Genomic DNA, 18,163 nt, shown 5'->3' on the forward strand with positions numbered 1-18,163 from the left:
ACATATGTTTAGAGAAAAATTACAAATCAATGGGTAGGGGGACACATTTAGATTAGATGCTATTAATTTGGAAAAAATTAGTGTATGTATCCAATGCATAATAAACATCAAAATAAGTAATGGGTAGATCAAAGAGTTAAAATATTTAGAAATTAAAAACTAAAAAGAAAGAAAGAAAATAGACCATTTATCAAGCTTCTGGATGATAGATAACTTTTTAGGCTTAGTAGTAAAATATTTATAAAAGATATATAAATATAAATATATTCACATATCATATATATGTGTGTGTTTATGTGTTCTTTCTTTCCAAAAATAAAAAGAATGATATATTTGGTCAAACACAAATTTTTAAAAATTAAAAAAATGCACACACATAAACCAATTAAGTTTAAAAAAAATTATCACTGATATAAAAGAAAGTAATAAAAGATAGGAAAAAATATGTCAGGAAAGGAATTCATATTTTCAAATAGAAAAGAGAGAGCTCATATAGTTTGATAATAAAAAATATCCCCAACCTGACCTAAACAAGTGGGCAAAGGATATGAACAGATAATTCAAAAAGGGGCATTTCAAACTCAAGAATACATGAATTCGTACTCAATCTAAAAGCAAACAAGACAATTCAAAATAAAAGAACAAAATATTTTTAAAGTATTAAATATGCATTTAAAAATACTTGAACTGCTAATAAGAAATGGTCATACAGAAATAGGTTCTCAGATTTTTCTGCTGGAATTATAAATTGTTTCAGGCTTTTTAGAAAGCAAATTGGCACTATGTACCAAATACTGAAAACACTGATATCCTTTAACCTAGTAATTCTGTCTTCAGGAATATATGCTTTTAAGGGTCCAAAATATGGAAAAATACATATTCAAGATGATATCAATACACTATTTATAATATATAGATATTTTTTAAAAAACCCCGAACACCAACAAAGCCAGCTTTGGTAACTAATAGCAGAAGGACATTTAAGCAAATATTACTTAGTTAATAAATGTTACGAAAACTATTTAGTAACATAAGAAAGGTTTGACATGTTGAATGGAAAAACAAAGCATATCAAATTATCCCCATACTACGATTCTATTTTTTTTTAAAGCTACTTAAATAGGGGAGAGACCGAGGAGACACTAATATGTTAACAGTGAGTATATTGGAGTGGCAGGATTCTGGTGAATTCTTTCCCTCTCTTTTCCAAATTTCTATCATATGTTATATGACCTTTATGAACAAAACAAACATTTAAAAATCAAAATAGGGCTTCCCTGGTGGCGCAGTGGTTGAGGGTCCGCCTGCCGATGCAGGGGACACGGCTTCGTGCCCCGGTCCGGGAAGATCCCACATGGCGCGGAGCGGCTGGGCCCGTGAGCCATGGCCGCTAAGCCTGCACGTCTGGAGCCTGTGCTCCGCAACGGGAGAGGCCACAACAGTGAGAGGCCCGCGTACCACAAAAAAAAAAAAAAAAAAAAAAAAAATCAAAATAATTATTAAAATTATGAATCAATCTAAGCAAATATACCTGTGCAGGGTACATAAATATACTTTGGTCACAACAAAATTTTAAACATATTTGATCATTACTGAAAACATATTCATATGAAAATATATGATGAGAGGCTTCATGGACAAAAATATAATTTTATGGTCCAACAACAATGACAAAAAAATCACAATTAAGAAAGTGCAAAACTTTAAAGTCATATGCTTATAAAAGCCCTGAAACTATCTGTATTCAAAACGAGTCATAAAATACGACTTAAGCTGACATAAATTTTATGGAACCTGGATCTCACCAGCAAGTAGATTCTCCACTACAAGGTAGTCATGTAAACTCATTCCAGGGTTCTTTGGCTCCTTCCCCTTCAGCTATTTAAAAGGTAGTTCATTTTCAAACCCCAGCCTTTTAGCTATTATTTCAAAAGAGAACCAGCGTGTATGCATCCTCTTAGCTGTTTATCTATATTTGTAAAAACTGTGGGAGCTGTTAGTGCATTCAGTAAATTCCTTACAGCTGGGTGCTTTTTCTTTCAATACATCGAGTTCATTTAATGTTAGATTGAGGGATTACAGTAACAAACGTATGTTTTTATGTATTACCTCAACTCATTCAGAAAATCCCTAACATATAATGCTGCAGTAGTCCTCATTTAGCGCTCATTCTTAGAGCCAGGCCAACTGGTAATTGTTTCACAGCTTTCCAGAGGGACATAAAGTATACTTAAGAACAAAGTGTCAAGCAGAATGACTTAAACAGCGCTCCTGAATTCCTACTGGCCTTTATTTAGTTTGAAACTGAGCAGTACCTCTGAGTAAATTGGAAAGGCAACAGAAAGGGGGAAAGGCCTCATCTTCCCATTGTTCTTCAATGGGTAAAAAATAAAAATCTACGGAGCAATTGATGCAGTGATCTGAAGCAGCCTTACTAAAACACCACTGTAAAGCAATTACACTCCAAAAAGATGTTTAAAAAAAAAAATCAAAGGGATAATTGTAAATGAATTTGCCTTCTACATGGAAAACAATGAAAGCTTTAACTCAAACATCTGTAGATGTCACTTTTAAGAGAGCCAGGCCATCCAAACTATTTCAAAAATTTCTTCCAATTGCTAAGAACATAACATGTTCCAATTGCTAAGAACATACATGTTATTTCAGGCAATGCCTTACTTACTATACATATAAACTAGTATGTGAATTTGGTGTAGTGAATCTGTGCGTTATATTTATTCTCATTTATAGGCTTCAGAATATACTTCTACTACTTCAAGCTTCATTCACATGATTAATTTAAAAAATTTTCCTGATAATTCAAATTTCATTTATCTTGGTGCTAAGCATCCTGGAAGGAATTGCAAAATTATTCTTGAAAGAAAATTAGGCCCGGTTTAGACATGATTATCAAAAATAAATTTGGCACAAAATGGAAACCACACGTGGTGGAGTGTACATATGCATTTACATACATATAATTTTCTGAAGTGAGCTTTAAAAAAAAAAACAAACTTCAAACTTCAACAGACCCGTATCCTGTAAGAGTCATATCCGAAGTTTTCTGGCTGGATTTACATGCTGATTTGTCTATAGGAGATCGTTCCCTGGCTGTCTGCATGGTTGACTTTCAACATCTAGGTCTCCGCTCAAATGCCTGCTAACTCTCGATTACTTGCATGAAAGTAAAATGGGATTCATAAAGTCCTGATTTTAGCTCTTAGCTTCTACGTCACCAGATTTACAAAAAGGGAAATGACCAGTTTAATGTAATCCTAAAGTGATAAGCAATGACAGAGGGGAAAAATCCCAAAGGATTACAAGGATTCAGAGCCTACCTAATTGAGAAGTGATTATAGTGCATGTTGGCAAACTAGAAATAATACTTCATATCATTTTTATATGAGCTTTTTCCTGTACACACATCTCCATTTTTAAATGGAAAATTAGAATTTTGAAGTTTAAGATCCATATTTATACGTAGCCTCCTTAAATTCTGAAATGTAATGTAAGAATATACATTGTTTATATATAAAAATCTTCATTTTAGTTATGTAATGTAATTACTCTTCTAAAATGAAACAGCAAATATTCTTTTTCTCCACCTCTGCATTAAGAAAGTTATACAGAGACTTCACTTCAATATTGTAAATAGTATTGTTCAGTGATAGCCAGATGCACGTGTTTGTTTCCTTCCCTCCCGAAGTTTGTCTCACCTTGCACTTCGGACACTTCTGGGCGTTCCTCTGCCCATGCTCAATTTCGCTGGCCCAGTGACGCAATAATTTGTCTCCTTTTTTGTACTCCTTGCAGTTAACACCTTCATGCCAAGGAGAGTGGCACTTAAAACACCAGACGAATTGGCAAGTGGGGCACTGGATCTGCATAAGGAAAAGTAATATTAAGTACTAGTAGATATATTAAATTGTCTAAAAAGATAAGAATGGTGATGCTTAGGGAAATTAGCTAAAAGTCTATAATTGGTCCAAATTTAAAATACCTCCCCCTATACAAAACTGAAACTAGAATAAGATATGACTGTTCTGTTATTAAAGGAGGAAATAATTGCTTTGGCATGGGTGATCTGTCTGTAGACCACACTAGAATTAAACCCTTCGGATATTCTGGAAATCAATTTGGCCTTAAGAAAACCCCCTAGATTGAAGCACAGAGTAAAATCTGAAGGCTCACAAGGCCCCAAATCCACACTCAGGCTTCTGCCCTTGAACTCGCCTGTCCCTTGAACCAATTTTCCAGGCATTTCCATCGCTCTTCTTACCAATGGCTTCATTCACTTCTATAAAATCAAAGCTCCACAGATGCTTCATCAAATGAAAAATGCACTGGCAAATAAACTACTATACCAGCATTTGCTATGATAATAGATATCCATGGTTTGCTATTAATCTAAGGGAGGTTAATTATAAAAATAATATAAAGGATCTTATTAGAAATATATACGTATGGTGGTCCTGTGGCCTGTACCTAGGAAACCATCAGAAGATGTCTTCGTATGTTCACTATGCGGAGGTGTATGTGAAAATGCATGTGTATGTTTTGAAAATATCTGTCTTCCACTTGACATGAAAGACACTTTATCTGACTTCCTGTATTTTGAATAACAGTGCAGCATCCCATTCTCTCACCATATTTCTGGTCCTCACTCTCTACAAACATATGAGCATAACTTGACTTTCCTCGTTCTGTTTGATTAAAGTGAATTAATAAAATGTCTCACTATAAACAACTGACTATTCTCTGTGCTCCTGCAAATTACTTCACTGAGCATGACTGAATTTACTGACTACACTTTGAAGATTAGTTAGAATTTCTTTTGGTAAACTGTATACAATATCACTACTTTCTTTTCTGGAAAACCACTTTTTTGACAATGGTGGTTCCAATCTATAGATTAACCGAGTGGCAATTACAATCAGCTCTTATGTTTATACCTCAAAGCACGGCAGTATTCATCTATGTCAAGGATAGATAATGTTATTCCTATGCAAATATGAGTAACAAAAATACTTTCTCTTTTACTTTATATCAAAACAAAACAGTATTTTGTCATAAAATTCTAAAAATCTTCATGTTTATTTATTAAAATGCTGTTATATGGTAATGTTTATACTGCTGCATAACATGCATAATTTATCTTTATCAATGAAATAATGCTGTAAAGTCGATATGAACATCATAAGTTTACAGATGAGGAAACTAATGCTCACAGATATTAAATAACTTGCCCAAAGAAACATAGCAAGTAAAGTTCTCTGACTTCAAGGCCAGCATTGTTTTCATTGGCCAAAACAATTCCTCATACTAAACAGCATTCTTGCTTTGATGACTGAAAACCAAAGTGTAAAAGTCAAAGAAGGTCATGTGGTTAATCTATTCAGTAAATCAGAATTCTATACGACTATCAACATAAGGTGAATTTTGAAAATCCCTTTCAAGATTTTACTCCCATAAATTAGGAGACCCCTTGTTTTTTTTTTTAAAGGATGATACTATTTAGTCATTTAAAATAGCCATTTTTGCCTTTTCTGATCATTAAAGTTAAAATAAGTTATTTTTAAAGTAAGAAGAATGAGTCGAAGCGGGTAAACTCCAGATAATAAAACAATGTAAAAAGATCACTTAAAACAATGAAGAATACATGTGAATATTACATGGGGGCCTACGTGAATGTAATTTTTGAATGTAATGAATGAAACGGGGAAGTCGAAAAGACTCACTTTTCCTCCTGCTTCTGCCACTACGTCAGAAGGGCTGGAATATTTAATTCAGTTCTCTTCTATTAGACATTATACATAATTCTAAATTACTGAACTCTAGCACTGTTAAATTAAAAAAAAACCAAACCTCTGGTTTTTAGTCAGTCAGTCTTAGATTATACTTATGAAATGAATAGTAGAAGAATGACTGTAATGGGGGCTTCGAAACTGGGATTAACTCAAAGGATGTCAGACATTATAATGGTTCAAGGATCTCTGTGACCAAGTGCTGAACTATTGTATCTATGGATTTCTAATGAAGACAATTAGAAATGTAGGTTCTCCTAAGAATGATAAGGAATCTAATACTCGGTGTCCTTCCCAGGGACTCTGGCTCCCAACTTCACATAATAAACAACTAAGTTTCACTGCCGATCCTCACAGACAACACAGACTTGGTTGCAAACTATGAAAGGAGTTTTGCAGCAAGCTCTCAAGTGAAGATAAATAATTTAAATTCAGACTCGCCTGCTTACTGTCTCACTGAAAACATTAAAATAACTACTGCCTTGCTTTGGATTAAAATAAAAGGACTAATCACCAATCCCAACCACCTTGTTATTCAAAGACTGCACCTGAATTGTTTAAATACTGACTTTTTGGTTTGAAGATGCTTTATTCATTCCAACCGTAACCATATTCAAAATTGCAGACATGAACACTGCATCTTCCTCCACACGAAATGCCGTCTCACAGCCACAGCCCTCCCACACAGAGTGCCTGCCTCCTGAGTCATTATATTCACACAGCCGTCACCACACTCTATGCTGGCTACTCAAAGTGTAGTTGGGGAAGCGGCAGCATCGGCAACACCTGGGAGCTTGTTGGAGACAAAGAATTCATGTCACACCCCCGACCTACTGAACCAGAGCCTGCATTTTCGTCCCCATGTTAAAGTCTGAGAGCATTGCTCTGTATCATGTGACCCCACAGCACTGGCCACAACTGATTACACCAGGGATGAGTCCCCAGGCTAAAAGCAGGGATCTACTTGTGGGCAAGAAGCCTACGAGGTGGCTGGCAGGAGCTTTGGGCAGAGCATGTTCCTTGTTGAACAGAGATTAGCCAAGACAGATTTTCTCTCTTGAGGAATGAAAAAGGGATACACGTGCACTCTACCTTGGCTGCAGAGGCAAAGACAGAGAAAAGCTAAGTGAACACAGTGCAGATCACTGGAGAAGGGAAGAGCAGTCATTTTCACTTCTAGTAACACAACAGAGGGGCTCTCATGTCCTCAGAGCTAGTGTCTGGTTCTCCACGAGGCCCGCCTGGGTGGCAGCTGAGACTGCTTTCTTGCCCTTCCTACTACTTCCCGTGCAACCTTATAGTAAAACGCGTTAAGTGAGGGGGCTTGAAAGACAGCAAAGCTCTGCTTCTTGTAATTGGAGAAGGTCCAATGAACACAAGCTGTCTATTGAAATCTTAACCAGATGAAATGCTACTTGCTCCAAGATGTCTTCACTATTTCTCCCAACCAGATTCAGCATCTTGCAGAACTTACATTACAGCTACATTACACGTAGCTATCTAATCTCCCTAACAGCCTACAGGTTCACTGAGGGCAAAGGCTGCTTCTCATTCACTCTGTTTCCTGGGTTAAGTAACACAGAACTTGTGGCACATGGTAGGCACTCAGTAAGTTCTTTGTAAAATGAATTATTTTGCACAGAGCAAGTACTGCATATTGGCTAACATTACATAAATTCCAAGAAAACCCAACATGTCTAATTTATGACCAGTGGCTGAGATGGTATCATTGCTTCTTAGATTACCAAATGATGTTTACTAAATATTTTACCCACATAACATTTTACTGAACATCATGATTAATGTGCAAACTCTTCTACAAGAGGCAAGGCTACAAGTGTTTCAAAAATAAAGTTATCAGAGTTAGGAATCTTGACTAACTCGTTCTATAATCCATGAACAATAAAAGAAACTCGTATTACATTTTTTTTACTTTTGAATTCCCTTAGTTTTTCTAGAATTCTGGGCTACAGTGACACTCAGATGACAAATTAAACCAACCCACTTGCCCGAAGCAAATGGTATTTTCTCTTGACAGTTCATCATGCCAATAAAGAAATAACCCACATAACAAAAACAGAATTCAAAACCAAAGAGCACCCCAAATAAGTCTTTTCTTGCCTAAATACTATACACTCCTATATTCATAATTATTTTAAATAAATCACAAAATCATTACTTATCAAACTCAAAATATTAGACAACATACTCGACAAAATCGAGTATGAATTAACTCGATTTTCCAAGAAGAATCTGCTTTATTAGAAATTCAGATTAAGACAAATACTCAAGAATGAAACATTCATCAAATCATTTGACCATTCAACAGATACTTATTGAGCACCTTCAAGTAACAGATACTGAGTGTACTGATTTTAGGCACATCGAAAAGAATGAAAATACTGTCCTCAAAAAAATTACTGAAGGCAGACAGATATAATAAACCGCAAGAGCTATAAAACCATGTAACAACTGCTAGAGTAGACGCTTGGACAAGAGCGTGCCATGAGAAATGTGCCTCAGGGAAGGCTAAAGAGTAGAAGTCAGAGAGAATACGGCCTTGGAAGATAAGTGGGATGTCACTGGGACAAGTGACAGGATAACACTTCAGGCAGAGTCCAGCCTGAGCCACCATTGAGGCCTGAGAGCACACGGTGCATTGGGGAAATAGTAAGTGCTCCAGTGGGGCCCGAACAGAGGTGTCACCTCAGCTGGGTCAACCCTGAGCCTTGTAGACGTGCCCAAAAACAGGGTCCAATTAGTCTTACATTAAGGTTCCTATACTCCTGATGTGTCTTTCAAAACACACTGTGGTCCAGAAACTTCTTATACGAACCATATAGAACTTATGGCTGTCTGACTAGTATGTCCTAAAGAAACTGATCGATATACATGTAAATAATCACGACATCTTGTAGTTATAAAAAGTTTTGTAACAACTTAAGGAGGTTTTCTTGAAGAGAAGAATATTGTGAGGAAGTGCTGGGTGTTACAGACAGGAGAAAAGAAGTCTCTTATGCGTGACTTCAAATACTTTCAAGGAAGCACGATCTGCTCCCTTATAAGATCAAATGCTAGAGCAAGAGTGGCAGTGGCGGAAGGTTCCCCAAGTGGGAAAGATGACTTGACTTCTTGCCTTGATTTTATTCCCTAAGATTTTACCTCCTACTTGGGAACCTCTCCCTGAATGTAGTGCCAATAACACATGGGCTTCATGAGGCACTGCTCCCTAAACATAGTCCAAACGTGGTCAAGTGAGCCTTCCCTTAATTTCTCACAGCATAGCTTAAACTAAACTGGAAAATGAAAGGGAAACTTTCCTAAAGGTTGGGGACCAAATAAGGACAAGAATGCATAGTAACTCATGACAAGATAACCTAAATGGAGATAGAGCGTTTATTCATATAAATAACCTTACCGACATCCCTCTTATGGTTCCCAGGCTCCTTTTACATGTGCAACACACTATTTATTGCACAATACATTCACTTCAATACTAGCTTTTATTTTCAACGGAGAGGCATGCTTTCCTAGGGCAGTATATCGGAACTTGGGAATGGGGGTTTTGTTCTTTGAAAAGGGTCCTTCCTCTCTCCCTAATTTGAGAATCACTGTTCCATACTAACCCATCTTGCTTCTATTGCCAGGAATCATCTTTAAGCATTTATAGACTCTTCCTCTAAACCTAGAGAGCAAGGCCCAGAGGAATATCTGAGTCTATTTCTTCCACCTCTTCATAGATGAATATAAAGTGTACTGGAAGATTCTGCTCTGATTTGCATAACCCAAATTCACCAGCCAGAGCAGGATGGCATCATCCAGTTTTCAAAAGGACACGCTATTCTGAACACAACACAAAAGGCTAACATCTCACAGAGATACCCACGGAAAGAAGCAAGAGGGCTAAGTACAGAGTGTACATGAGAAAATGGGAGTATTCTCTGTAGCCAATAGATGAAGCAGAAGAAAGAGATCTCAGCCTGAAGGTAACAATGAATCTTTCAAAATGGAAGGGAATGATTCTATAAGTAGCAAGTTTCCTAACAATGGAAGTGTTCACTGTCTGAATGGTCACCTGGTAGGCATTTAGACTAATGCATGGGGTTCCCTTACAGTTCTGAGATGGCAAATATGGAAAAGTAGAAATACAGAGTAAAGTAGGTGAGAAATGCACAGTCCTAACATCTTCCAGATCATTTTATAATGGGCGCAAGGCTTGGCTTACTTTTACCCACTATTCAGCGGGTCGTCAAAGAGAAATGATTCTTCACTTGTCTCCTGTGCTGAAGATACAAGGGATGATGTGATGAAGTGAAAAAAACAGACAGTTCTCAATCCCATGGCTGGTCAATTTATGGTAGCCATGAGCCTCTATTATTACAATTATTGTAGTTTTTTCTTTTTTAAGGTCAGATGAAGGCTAAAATTTCAAATGAATTCCAATATTTGGCTTTTGTTGCTAGAAGTTCCAAGTACAAGTAAAGACTCTATAAAATATTATGGCTAACTTATGCATCAAGACAGGAAACAAAGAACAACTTTAGCAAAGCATCTCATTAGTAACTAGAGGGAGAAACGCATCCTAATAAAACTTAGTAGGCTTGCATCATAGCTGAGTGCTATACATTTGTTTAGTGGAAACATATATAACACACCCTTTGTTTAAGATGGCTTCTTTATTTTTTTAAATTTTTACTTTATATTGGAGTATAGTTGATTTACAATGTTGTGTTAGTTTCAGGTGTACAGCAAAGTGATTTAGTCATACATATGCATATATCCTTTTTCAGATTCTTTTCCCACTTAGGTTATTACAGAATATTGAGTAGAGCTCCCTGTGCTATACAGTAGGTCCTTGTTGATTATCTATTGTATATACAGTAGTGTGGATATGTTTATCCCAACCTCCTAATTTATCCCTCCCCCACAAGATGGCTTCTTTAAACTGGGCTAGAGGACTTTTATCTTTATCTCCCTCACAAATCTATGCCAGCAACAATCATTTAAGAAACTACACTTGTTTTCTATCGGCTCCTGACATCAATGATGCATTACTGCCAAGGGAATTCAGTGTGTGTCGTAAGCTAAACTGATCTTGCCAGGCTGATGCACAATCTGACTCCCAATTTGTAAACACTGTCAACCTAAAGTGATGGTGTCGAGGGAAAACAGAAGAGCAGAGCAGCATGCTAACTACACTTTCATGTGAAAGCTTTAAACATTTTTATAGATGGAAAAAATTCCTCAAATCATGTTTACGAGAAGGAAGCTTAAGCACATTTTATTCATTTATTTTTTATCTATTTCTATATAAATGAAAATTGCTCATTGGAAGTACAACTGAAGAGGTACAGCTGGGATTTGAATAAACAAAGGACAGGCAGGCCCCCAGAAGCAGAAATAGTGGGAAACCATTGCCATCCCTAGGGCCAAAGAGACAAGGGAAGAAAGAATTTTCTGGAGCCCAGTGAGAATTAGAAACATGGGGTGGGGGACTATCTAGGGGGAAGCCACAGTCATGGAGGGACATAGCTACTGCCAGAGCTTTGGCACTGAATTAGGAGGGGAGTAAGGAAGTAATGCATCAACTATTCTCCTTTCCATCCTCCCTGCCAATGCCAACCCTTGGTTGAACCCAAATAGAGACTGAGATGGTAAGGGAGTTGGGAGAAGCAGTCCAAAGAGGTATCTTTCTGGAGTTTAGGACAGGTCATCGAGGTTTGAATAATTGACAAAGGAAGAGGGTAAGCGGGGTATTACTAGAATTCCAGCCTTTCACTTAAGCATATTTTAAAGTACACCAATTAGGAACAACAAACCCACCGACTTGATTATACTCTTAAAGACCTTAGAAAAGTTCTTTTCTGCATGAGGAAATAATGTATTTGTGCAGTTTTATAATATAAACTGTGATTTCAACCCAGAAAATTTATGATTACAAGAGAGAAAAAGTAATGCATAATATACAAGGTAAGAACATAGAGGGAGTTTCCTCAGGACATTTTATTGGCTTTTTTCACCTTATGATGAGTCAAAGCACTGTTTTGTGAATTATCAAGGTTCTGCTTAATATTTGTGGAAGAAGAGTGGGGATTATTATTAGTTTTGCCTCAAGGAAACCATAAAGAGGATTATCTGCAACATGTTCCCTGTGTTGATTTATGCATGCCCTTCAACTTACTCCAAATCAATATGAAAAGCGGGATCGTTTCTTGGTCTACACTTGGAAATAAGAAGGAAACCCAGAACTGCCCCTACCTCAGTAAAACTCCTAGGAGTAAAATAAGTACATTTAAGTATCTGCAATCCCCTCCTCTCTCCCGTGAGAAACTGTAACTTTTCCCACCTCCCAAAACATATATTTCTAATTTCTGTGAATTCAGGGACCTCCTCCCCTCCTCAAATATTAATGCTTTCCATCAGATCACTCCTAGCGTTAGATCCATGCTTCTTGGATATCTCTTTGATGCCCCAAAGGGTCTTCAAAATTAACTTTATCCCACATTTCAAATGAATTAGTTTTCTACTCCCCAAACCTGCTCCTCTTTCTCAAGACAGTCTGTTTCACCCCCCTTTACTCTGACCATCCATCAGTCACCCCATCTTTTATTCCACCTCTATTCTTTTTGACTCCTCAGTCCCTTCCCTAATAACCCAGGGTTGTTCATTCTGCTGCCTTTGCCTGATAGTGATAATAAGCATAATAATTTCTAGCATGTGTTGAGCACTTAGGATATCAGACATGGTGCTAAGCACTTTATATGTGTGAACTTGTTTAATCCTTATTACACTCTTATGACAGGTATTATTACTACCACCAGTAAAAGATGCAGAAACTGTACTCAGAGTTACAGAGCTAGCATACGGCAGGCTGAGAATTTAAATTTGGTTTGAAGCCTGTGCTCTGACCCACCTTTTCTAGCATAGCAAATTCAACATTTCAAGGCTTAGTTTAATGTGTTTGCCCTTTACTGAAGCCTTCCCAATCTCTCCTGTCTTTTCTTCTCCTGTGCTCTCAGCATATTCCACCCACATTTATTAGGCACTGGCCCATTTATTCGTTCCCTCAAGACATATATTATGAGAGAATACTCTACCAAAGTGCTTGACACAGGTTATCAGCAGTAAGCAAGTCTGGACCTGGTCTCCTAGAGACCAGTGGGAGAGACTTTAAGCAAATAACCACACGAATACACCATAAAATCTTAGCTGATAATTGCCATGGAGAAAACCTTCAGGTGCTGGTGATGTGTCTGTCTCCAGGCATCACCTGAGAACCATTACAACCATAACTTCAACATTTTTGTTCTCTTGATGCTAACTTGTTCTCTGTATTAACATTCATTTTGAGCTGCATTAATAAATTATAGGAACTGTTTAGGTTAGAAATTAGATTTCTAAGTGGAAACTGAAGTTAATCGTGTAGAAATGGAATGGTAAAACTTTTTGGCTTCATGCGTTGCAGGGATGAGAAGGCAAATGTTATGAATGAAAAAGACTAGATTTGACCAAAGGCAAGGTTGTCTCAATGTAAATATCTCAATTCAGGAATATGCTTGTACTATTTCATATAGTAAGAGTTTTATTGCGTTCAGAACATAATGGAAAGCTCTATTTACTAAATTTTTGCCAGAAGATGTTGAGTGAGGGAGATCAGTTTATCCTAGAAGGTTAAACTGGCACCTAAAAGGTCCTGTTACTGCTTGTTGATATATTCTGTTTATCCCTTTTCCACCAGCAGTGTACAAAAAATTTACAGAAACCTATTCAAATGAAGTACCCAAACATGATATTTTATATCTCAAATTTCATATGTGATATACTCAAAGGTATTTCCTGCTATAAAATAGCTATAATATTTTCAAGCAATTCTAACCTTGTATGTTAAGTGCTTCTGAATTGACAGCAGAAACCATAATAAATGCTCAAAGAAGGACATCTTGGATCAGGACATTATAACTCGACTCACAAAGAATAATATTGAAATATACATTACAAGGGTTTTATTAATAGATACAAAACACAATTTAGGCTCTAAGCAATATTATGAAGAGAGTTTAAATTGCTCAGACATGTTAGACATTAGCAGTAAACTTTTTTTCTATTTCTGTTGCCTTATGACTCAATTTATTTTATTCAAGTACTTGAATTCACTGCTCTTAACGTTATGACAAACTATACCAATTTGGAAGTGGGTTCTGTTATTAGGAAAACTGAATTTTAAAAAATACAGCAAACCTAAAAAATATCCATTGCTTAGCCCCAAAGAATGATGATATTAGTCTCAGTTTAGGGTGCTATACTGTAATCATGAATATCACAGTGGCTTTGCTGGAGTATCCATGCCTGCGCTCCCTTTACTCATAATATCCAGACAGGTATGGGCATGTGAATCAGGTAGTTAATACTAATGTGAGAACTTGGAGTTTAATGATGAAAATGCTATATAAGCATTAAACTAAACAAATAAATGAAACAGTAGAAATCATTGCTTCAGGAATTGTGTAGAACTATGTAGAATATAGAACAGGGGGATGGATAATTTACCTCTTCTGTTATAGATCATCTTTTCTGTAAGAGTAAATAAGAGTAACAACAATAATCATCCCCAAATTCTGCAGTAGCTTTATTTTTCTTGAGAGCTGCTTAATAGTTTCACTTTAGGTTGAGATTTTTCATCCCTCACCTATTACCAACGATTTTAATTGCTTCATGACCAACAACATCTAGTTTGTATTGATTTCTGCTTCATTTACTGCAAAGGTTCCCAATTCTGCTACATATCAGAGTCACCTGGTGAGGTTCAAATATTTGCAAGACAGTTCTGGGGTGAGAGGGCTGTGGGCTGGAGACCAGGCACTGGTGTGTCTAAAAGCTCGCCAGGTGATTCTAATGTACAGTTAGGGCTGTGAATCAAGGATTTGCTCCCACAGTTGTTGCCATGGTTGCCATGCCTTCAGTCTTGCCCTCCTCTGACATCCTCTATATGCTGCCAGAATGATCTTCCTGCAATGCCCACAGAATTAAACTCAAGCCTGAGCACAGTGTAAAAGACTCAACATGATCTGCTCTTAAATACCTGACCAGCTGCCTCCCCGCTACTCTCTCTCCCTAGCTCTATCCAGCACTCATTTCCAACACGCCTGCCTCAGCCTCCAGGCCTGACGCTTACTCATCCCTTGCTCTGAAATGCTCTCCACTATTTATCTGCCTGGAGAACTGCATCTTCTCCATGAAGCCTTTCCTGACACGCTAGCCCCCCTCCTCGGTCAGTGTTCTCAAAGCACGAGTGTATTGGGTTTCACGTTTTTGTTTTTTGACTACTCATATTGAACTGTCATTTTAGAACATATGTCTCTCTCACCTTCATTAGACATTTTTATGAGCAAGGACTGTGTCACATTTGCCACTGTATCCCCAAAACTTAGCACACTGCCTAGCATATACTGGCATTTTGTATTTGCTGAATAAATGAATAAACAGCATATTATACTATTTTCACTTATTATAGACAGAACCGGAGGAGGACTCACATTGGGTTCACTGAAAAATTTAAGCTTGTACTAAATTTTTTTAAAAGACTTAGTATTTAATATTTAGTAATAGCAATGATAATTACTTTAAAGATTAGTCTTTCAGTTAGTGAATTTTACACAGGTTAAAGCCAAAGAAGTTTAATTAAATCCTCAATAGTGCTCTAACGATGATAATCATAGCATCCCCAAACCATACATTTTCAGAATCATCGCCATTGTATACTCACCTTGGACTCGATAAGGGAAGGAAGCCCACTTAATGCCTACCACAAGTTGGCCTAATTTGGCTGTTCCCACCATGTGCCATCTAACCCACAACTCTGGTGAACATGCTTACTTTGTATTTGCTTTCTGATCTGGAAGGGGTGGGAATATGTCCTTTTTTCTTGAAGGTTGTAAAGTGCTTGCACTGAGGACATGGCTTGGTGCTGGAATCAATACGGCCAAGTTCCAAGAAGTACTTGTATTTGATGGAGTCTTCATGCGTTAAGTTATAGATAACCGTTGTTTCTTCCAAGAATTCAAAACATTCTGTGATAGGGCATTTGATTTCCACTTGGCCAAGTTGTACCTGTGTGAAAGAGCAAATGGGAGAGAAAAAAGGTGCCAGTTATTAAGCTTCTCTTCTTTTTTCTTTTTCTGTTTTCATACCGTACTGCTTATTTCATGATTACTGTAAAGGATTATCTGTCATTTTTCATGATTCCTAACATAATAAATGATAATCACTTTGGTACCTATATCAGACAGTACCAAATAAATAATACTATGTAATGTTTCCAAAATGATTGATAGCGTGTTTAAGCATTCTCTCTCATTAAATATAATGATAATCAAATATGAGAACTTAAATGGGCCTAAGCCACAGGCTCACCTAGAAAGCAAATTCTCATTCCATCCTCTGGAAACTGCAGGATGAGATAGCATTCAGACAATGAGCCAACTAAAGGAACAGCTAGGATGAAAATGTGTTTCAGATTTTTCAACCTTACTACAAAGTTTCCTTACTACAACCTTACTCAGCAGTAAACCTAGGGCACATTTAACTACTTTAAAAAGACAAAAAAAGAGGATTTTGAAAGTACGTATATATACTACATCTAGTAGTTTAAAAATCATTGCTAGAGGACTTCCCTGGTGGCGCAGTGGTTGGGAGTCCGCCTGCCGATGCAGGGGACACGGGTTCGTGCCCTGGTCCGGGAAGATGCCACATGCCGCGGAGCGGCTGGGCCTGTGAGCCATGGCCGCTGGGCCTGCGCGTCCGGAGCCTGTGCTCCGCAACGGGAGAGGCCACAATGGTGAGAGGCCCGCGTATCGCAAAAAAAAAAAAAAAATTGCTAGAAAAACCCTCTATTTTCCCTGACTCTTCCAGGCAAAGAACATATAACTGTTCCCATGTCCTCAGAATCATAGGAACAAGTAAGAAAACTAAACCAATCCTAATGCTTTAAAAAAATCCCTATGAGATCTGGCTACTACTGAGGTAATTTATAAAATGAATTTCTTCAAAGAACTACAGAGTTAGATTAGGAGAGAGGAGAAGGAATAGACTGGAATGCTGCATTTACCATTTATTTGGTAGGGGATTCTACAAACGGTTAGCATTAAAAATTACAGTATAAGATTCAAGTACAAAGTGTGGCCACAATTAAATTTTAAAAGATGAAGAAAATAAGCTACTTTGAAAGAAGGAGGACATGGAATTGTTTTCCACAAGTAGTGAGCAAGAACTCTTTATATTCATAGCATCATAATCTCTTTTTGCTCATCTTAGGGTAGCAGAGGGAGGTAGTGAAAGCTCCAAAAGGCAAACAACACTAAACCATTTCTTTTTCACTTGGGTGAACCTGACGTTCTGAGAAGGCAAAACACATTGACCTTAATGAGAAAAGCGGGCTATGAAAATGGAGGGAGGAATGAGGAAAAGCCACGTGATCCAGGGAAAGAAAATCTCTGCAGTGAGCAATTACAGAATCCCTAAATTCATAGGAACTTTTCTTTTAACTTTGCTGTGTATCTGGCACAGACTTGAGGAAAGGTAGAGAAGAAGCTACAGGCTGAAGGATGCCTGGGAACAATATATTTAATACTAGTAAAAAACATGGACCAGAAGGATAATGAAATGAAAACATCTGGCTTTGGGTAAACCATTTCATTAGTACTGACCTGCTGAAATGTAAGTTGCTCTATCATCTTATGCTACAATTGTACAAAACATAGTCCAGAGAGGTCTTTCAAATATTAGCCCAAAGCAATTTTTTCTACTTTTTTTGATGAGTCTGCTTATAGTTACAATCAGATTTTATTTTTATACTTGTTACAGAGTTATTATAACCCAAATTATGTTTTGTAATAAATTATTTTCAGTTACAGCTGAAGGCAGAGGCTGTACAGATGAACTGGGCTCAGAGCAGGAGGGCAGAGCATGCAGCCATGTTAGGAGTCTGAAGTAGACACCTAAGAAAAGAGAAAACTTCCGTTTTCAGCATGTGAAAGACAATTTCTTTTCACTCCATATAGAAGGAGTCCACTTGGATCATCTCAAGGGACTCTCGCTTATTGAAGAGCTGCATACTTTGGGGAGTAAGAGCTGGAATGTTTTACTCCCAGGTCAATGTTTTAACCTGGCCTCCCTTGCCTCTAAGTTTATTTATTTTAAGTATATAAATAATAACAATGGAAGCAGTAATTTCACAACCACCCAGAGAGTCGGGTCGTATAGAAATGGACCGTGGTATAGGGACCAGAATCATCCAAGGCAGCTCAAGGGAGAGAGTAATCTGGTCACTCTTCCTGCAGTGGGTGTTCATTACCACACCACAC

At 37.3% G+C, this 18,163-nt stretch overlaps 1 protein-coding gene across 1 annotated transcript in view; it reads right to left on the reverse strand.

Moving 5' to 3' along the window:
* The window catches only part of RNF217 (ring finger protein 217), a 131,773-nt gene that overhangs the window by 33,114 nt on the left and 80,496 nt on the right, over positions 1-18,163 (reverse strand). The window contains exons 2-3 of the mRNA XM_082856108.1: positions 15,678-15,911; positions 3,717-3,881 (exon numbers count right to left, since the gene is read on the reverse strand). Coding sequence (XP_082712234.1) covers positions 3,717-3,881; positions 15,678-15,911 — 399 coding nt within the window. The remainder of the gene's footprint in view (positions 1-3,716; positions 3,882-15,677; positions 15,912-18,163) is intronic.

The sequence above is a fragment of the Leucopleurus acutus genome (genome assembly GCF_964270905.1).
Source record: "Leucopleurus acutus genome assembly, chromosome: 15".
NCBI classification, from domain to species: domain Eukaryota; kingdom Metazoa; phylum Chordata; class Mammalia; order Artiodactyla; family Delphinidae; genus Leucopleurus; species Leucopleurus acutus.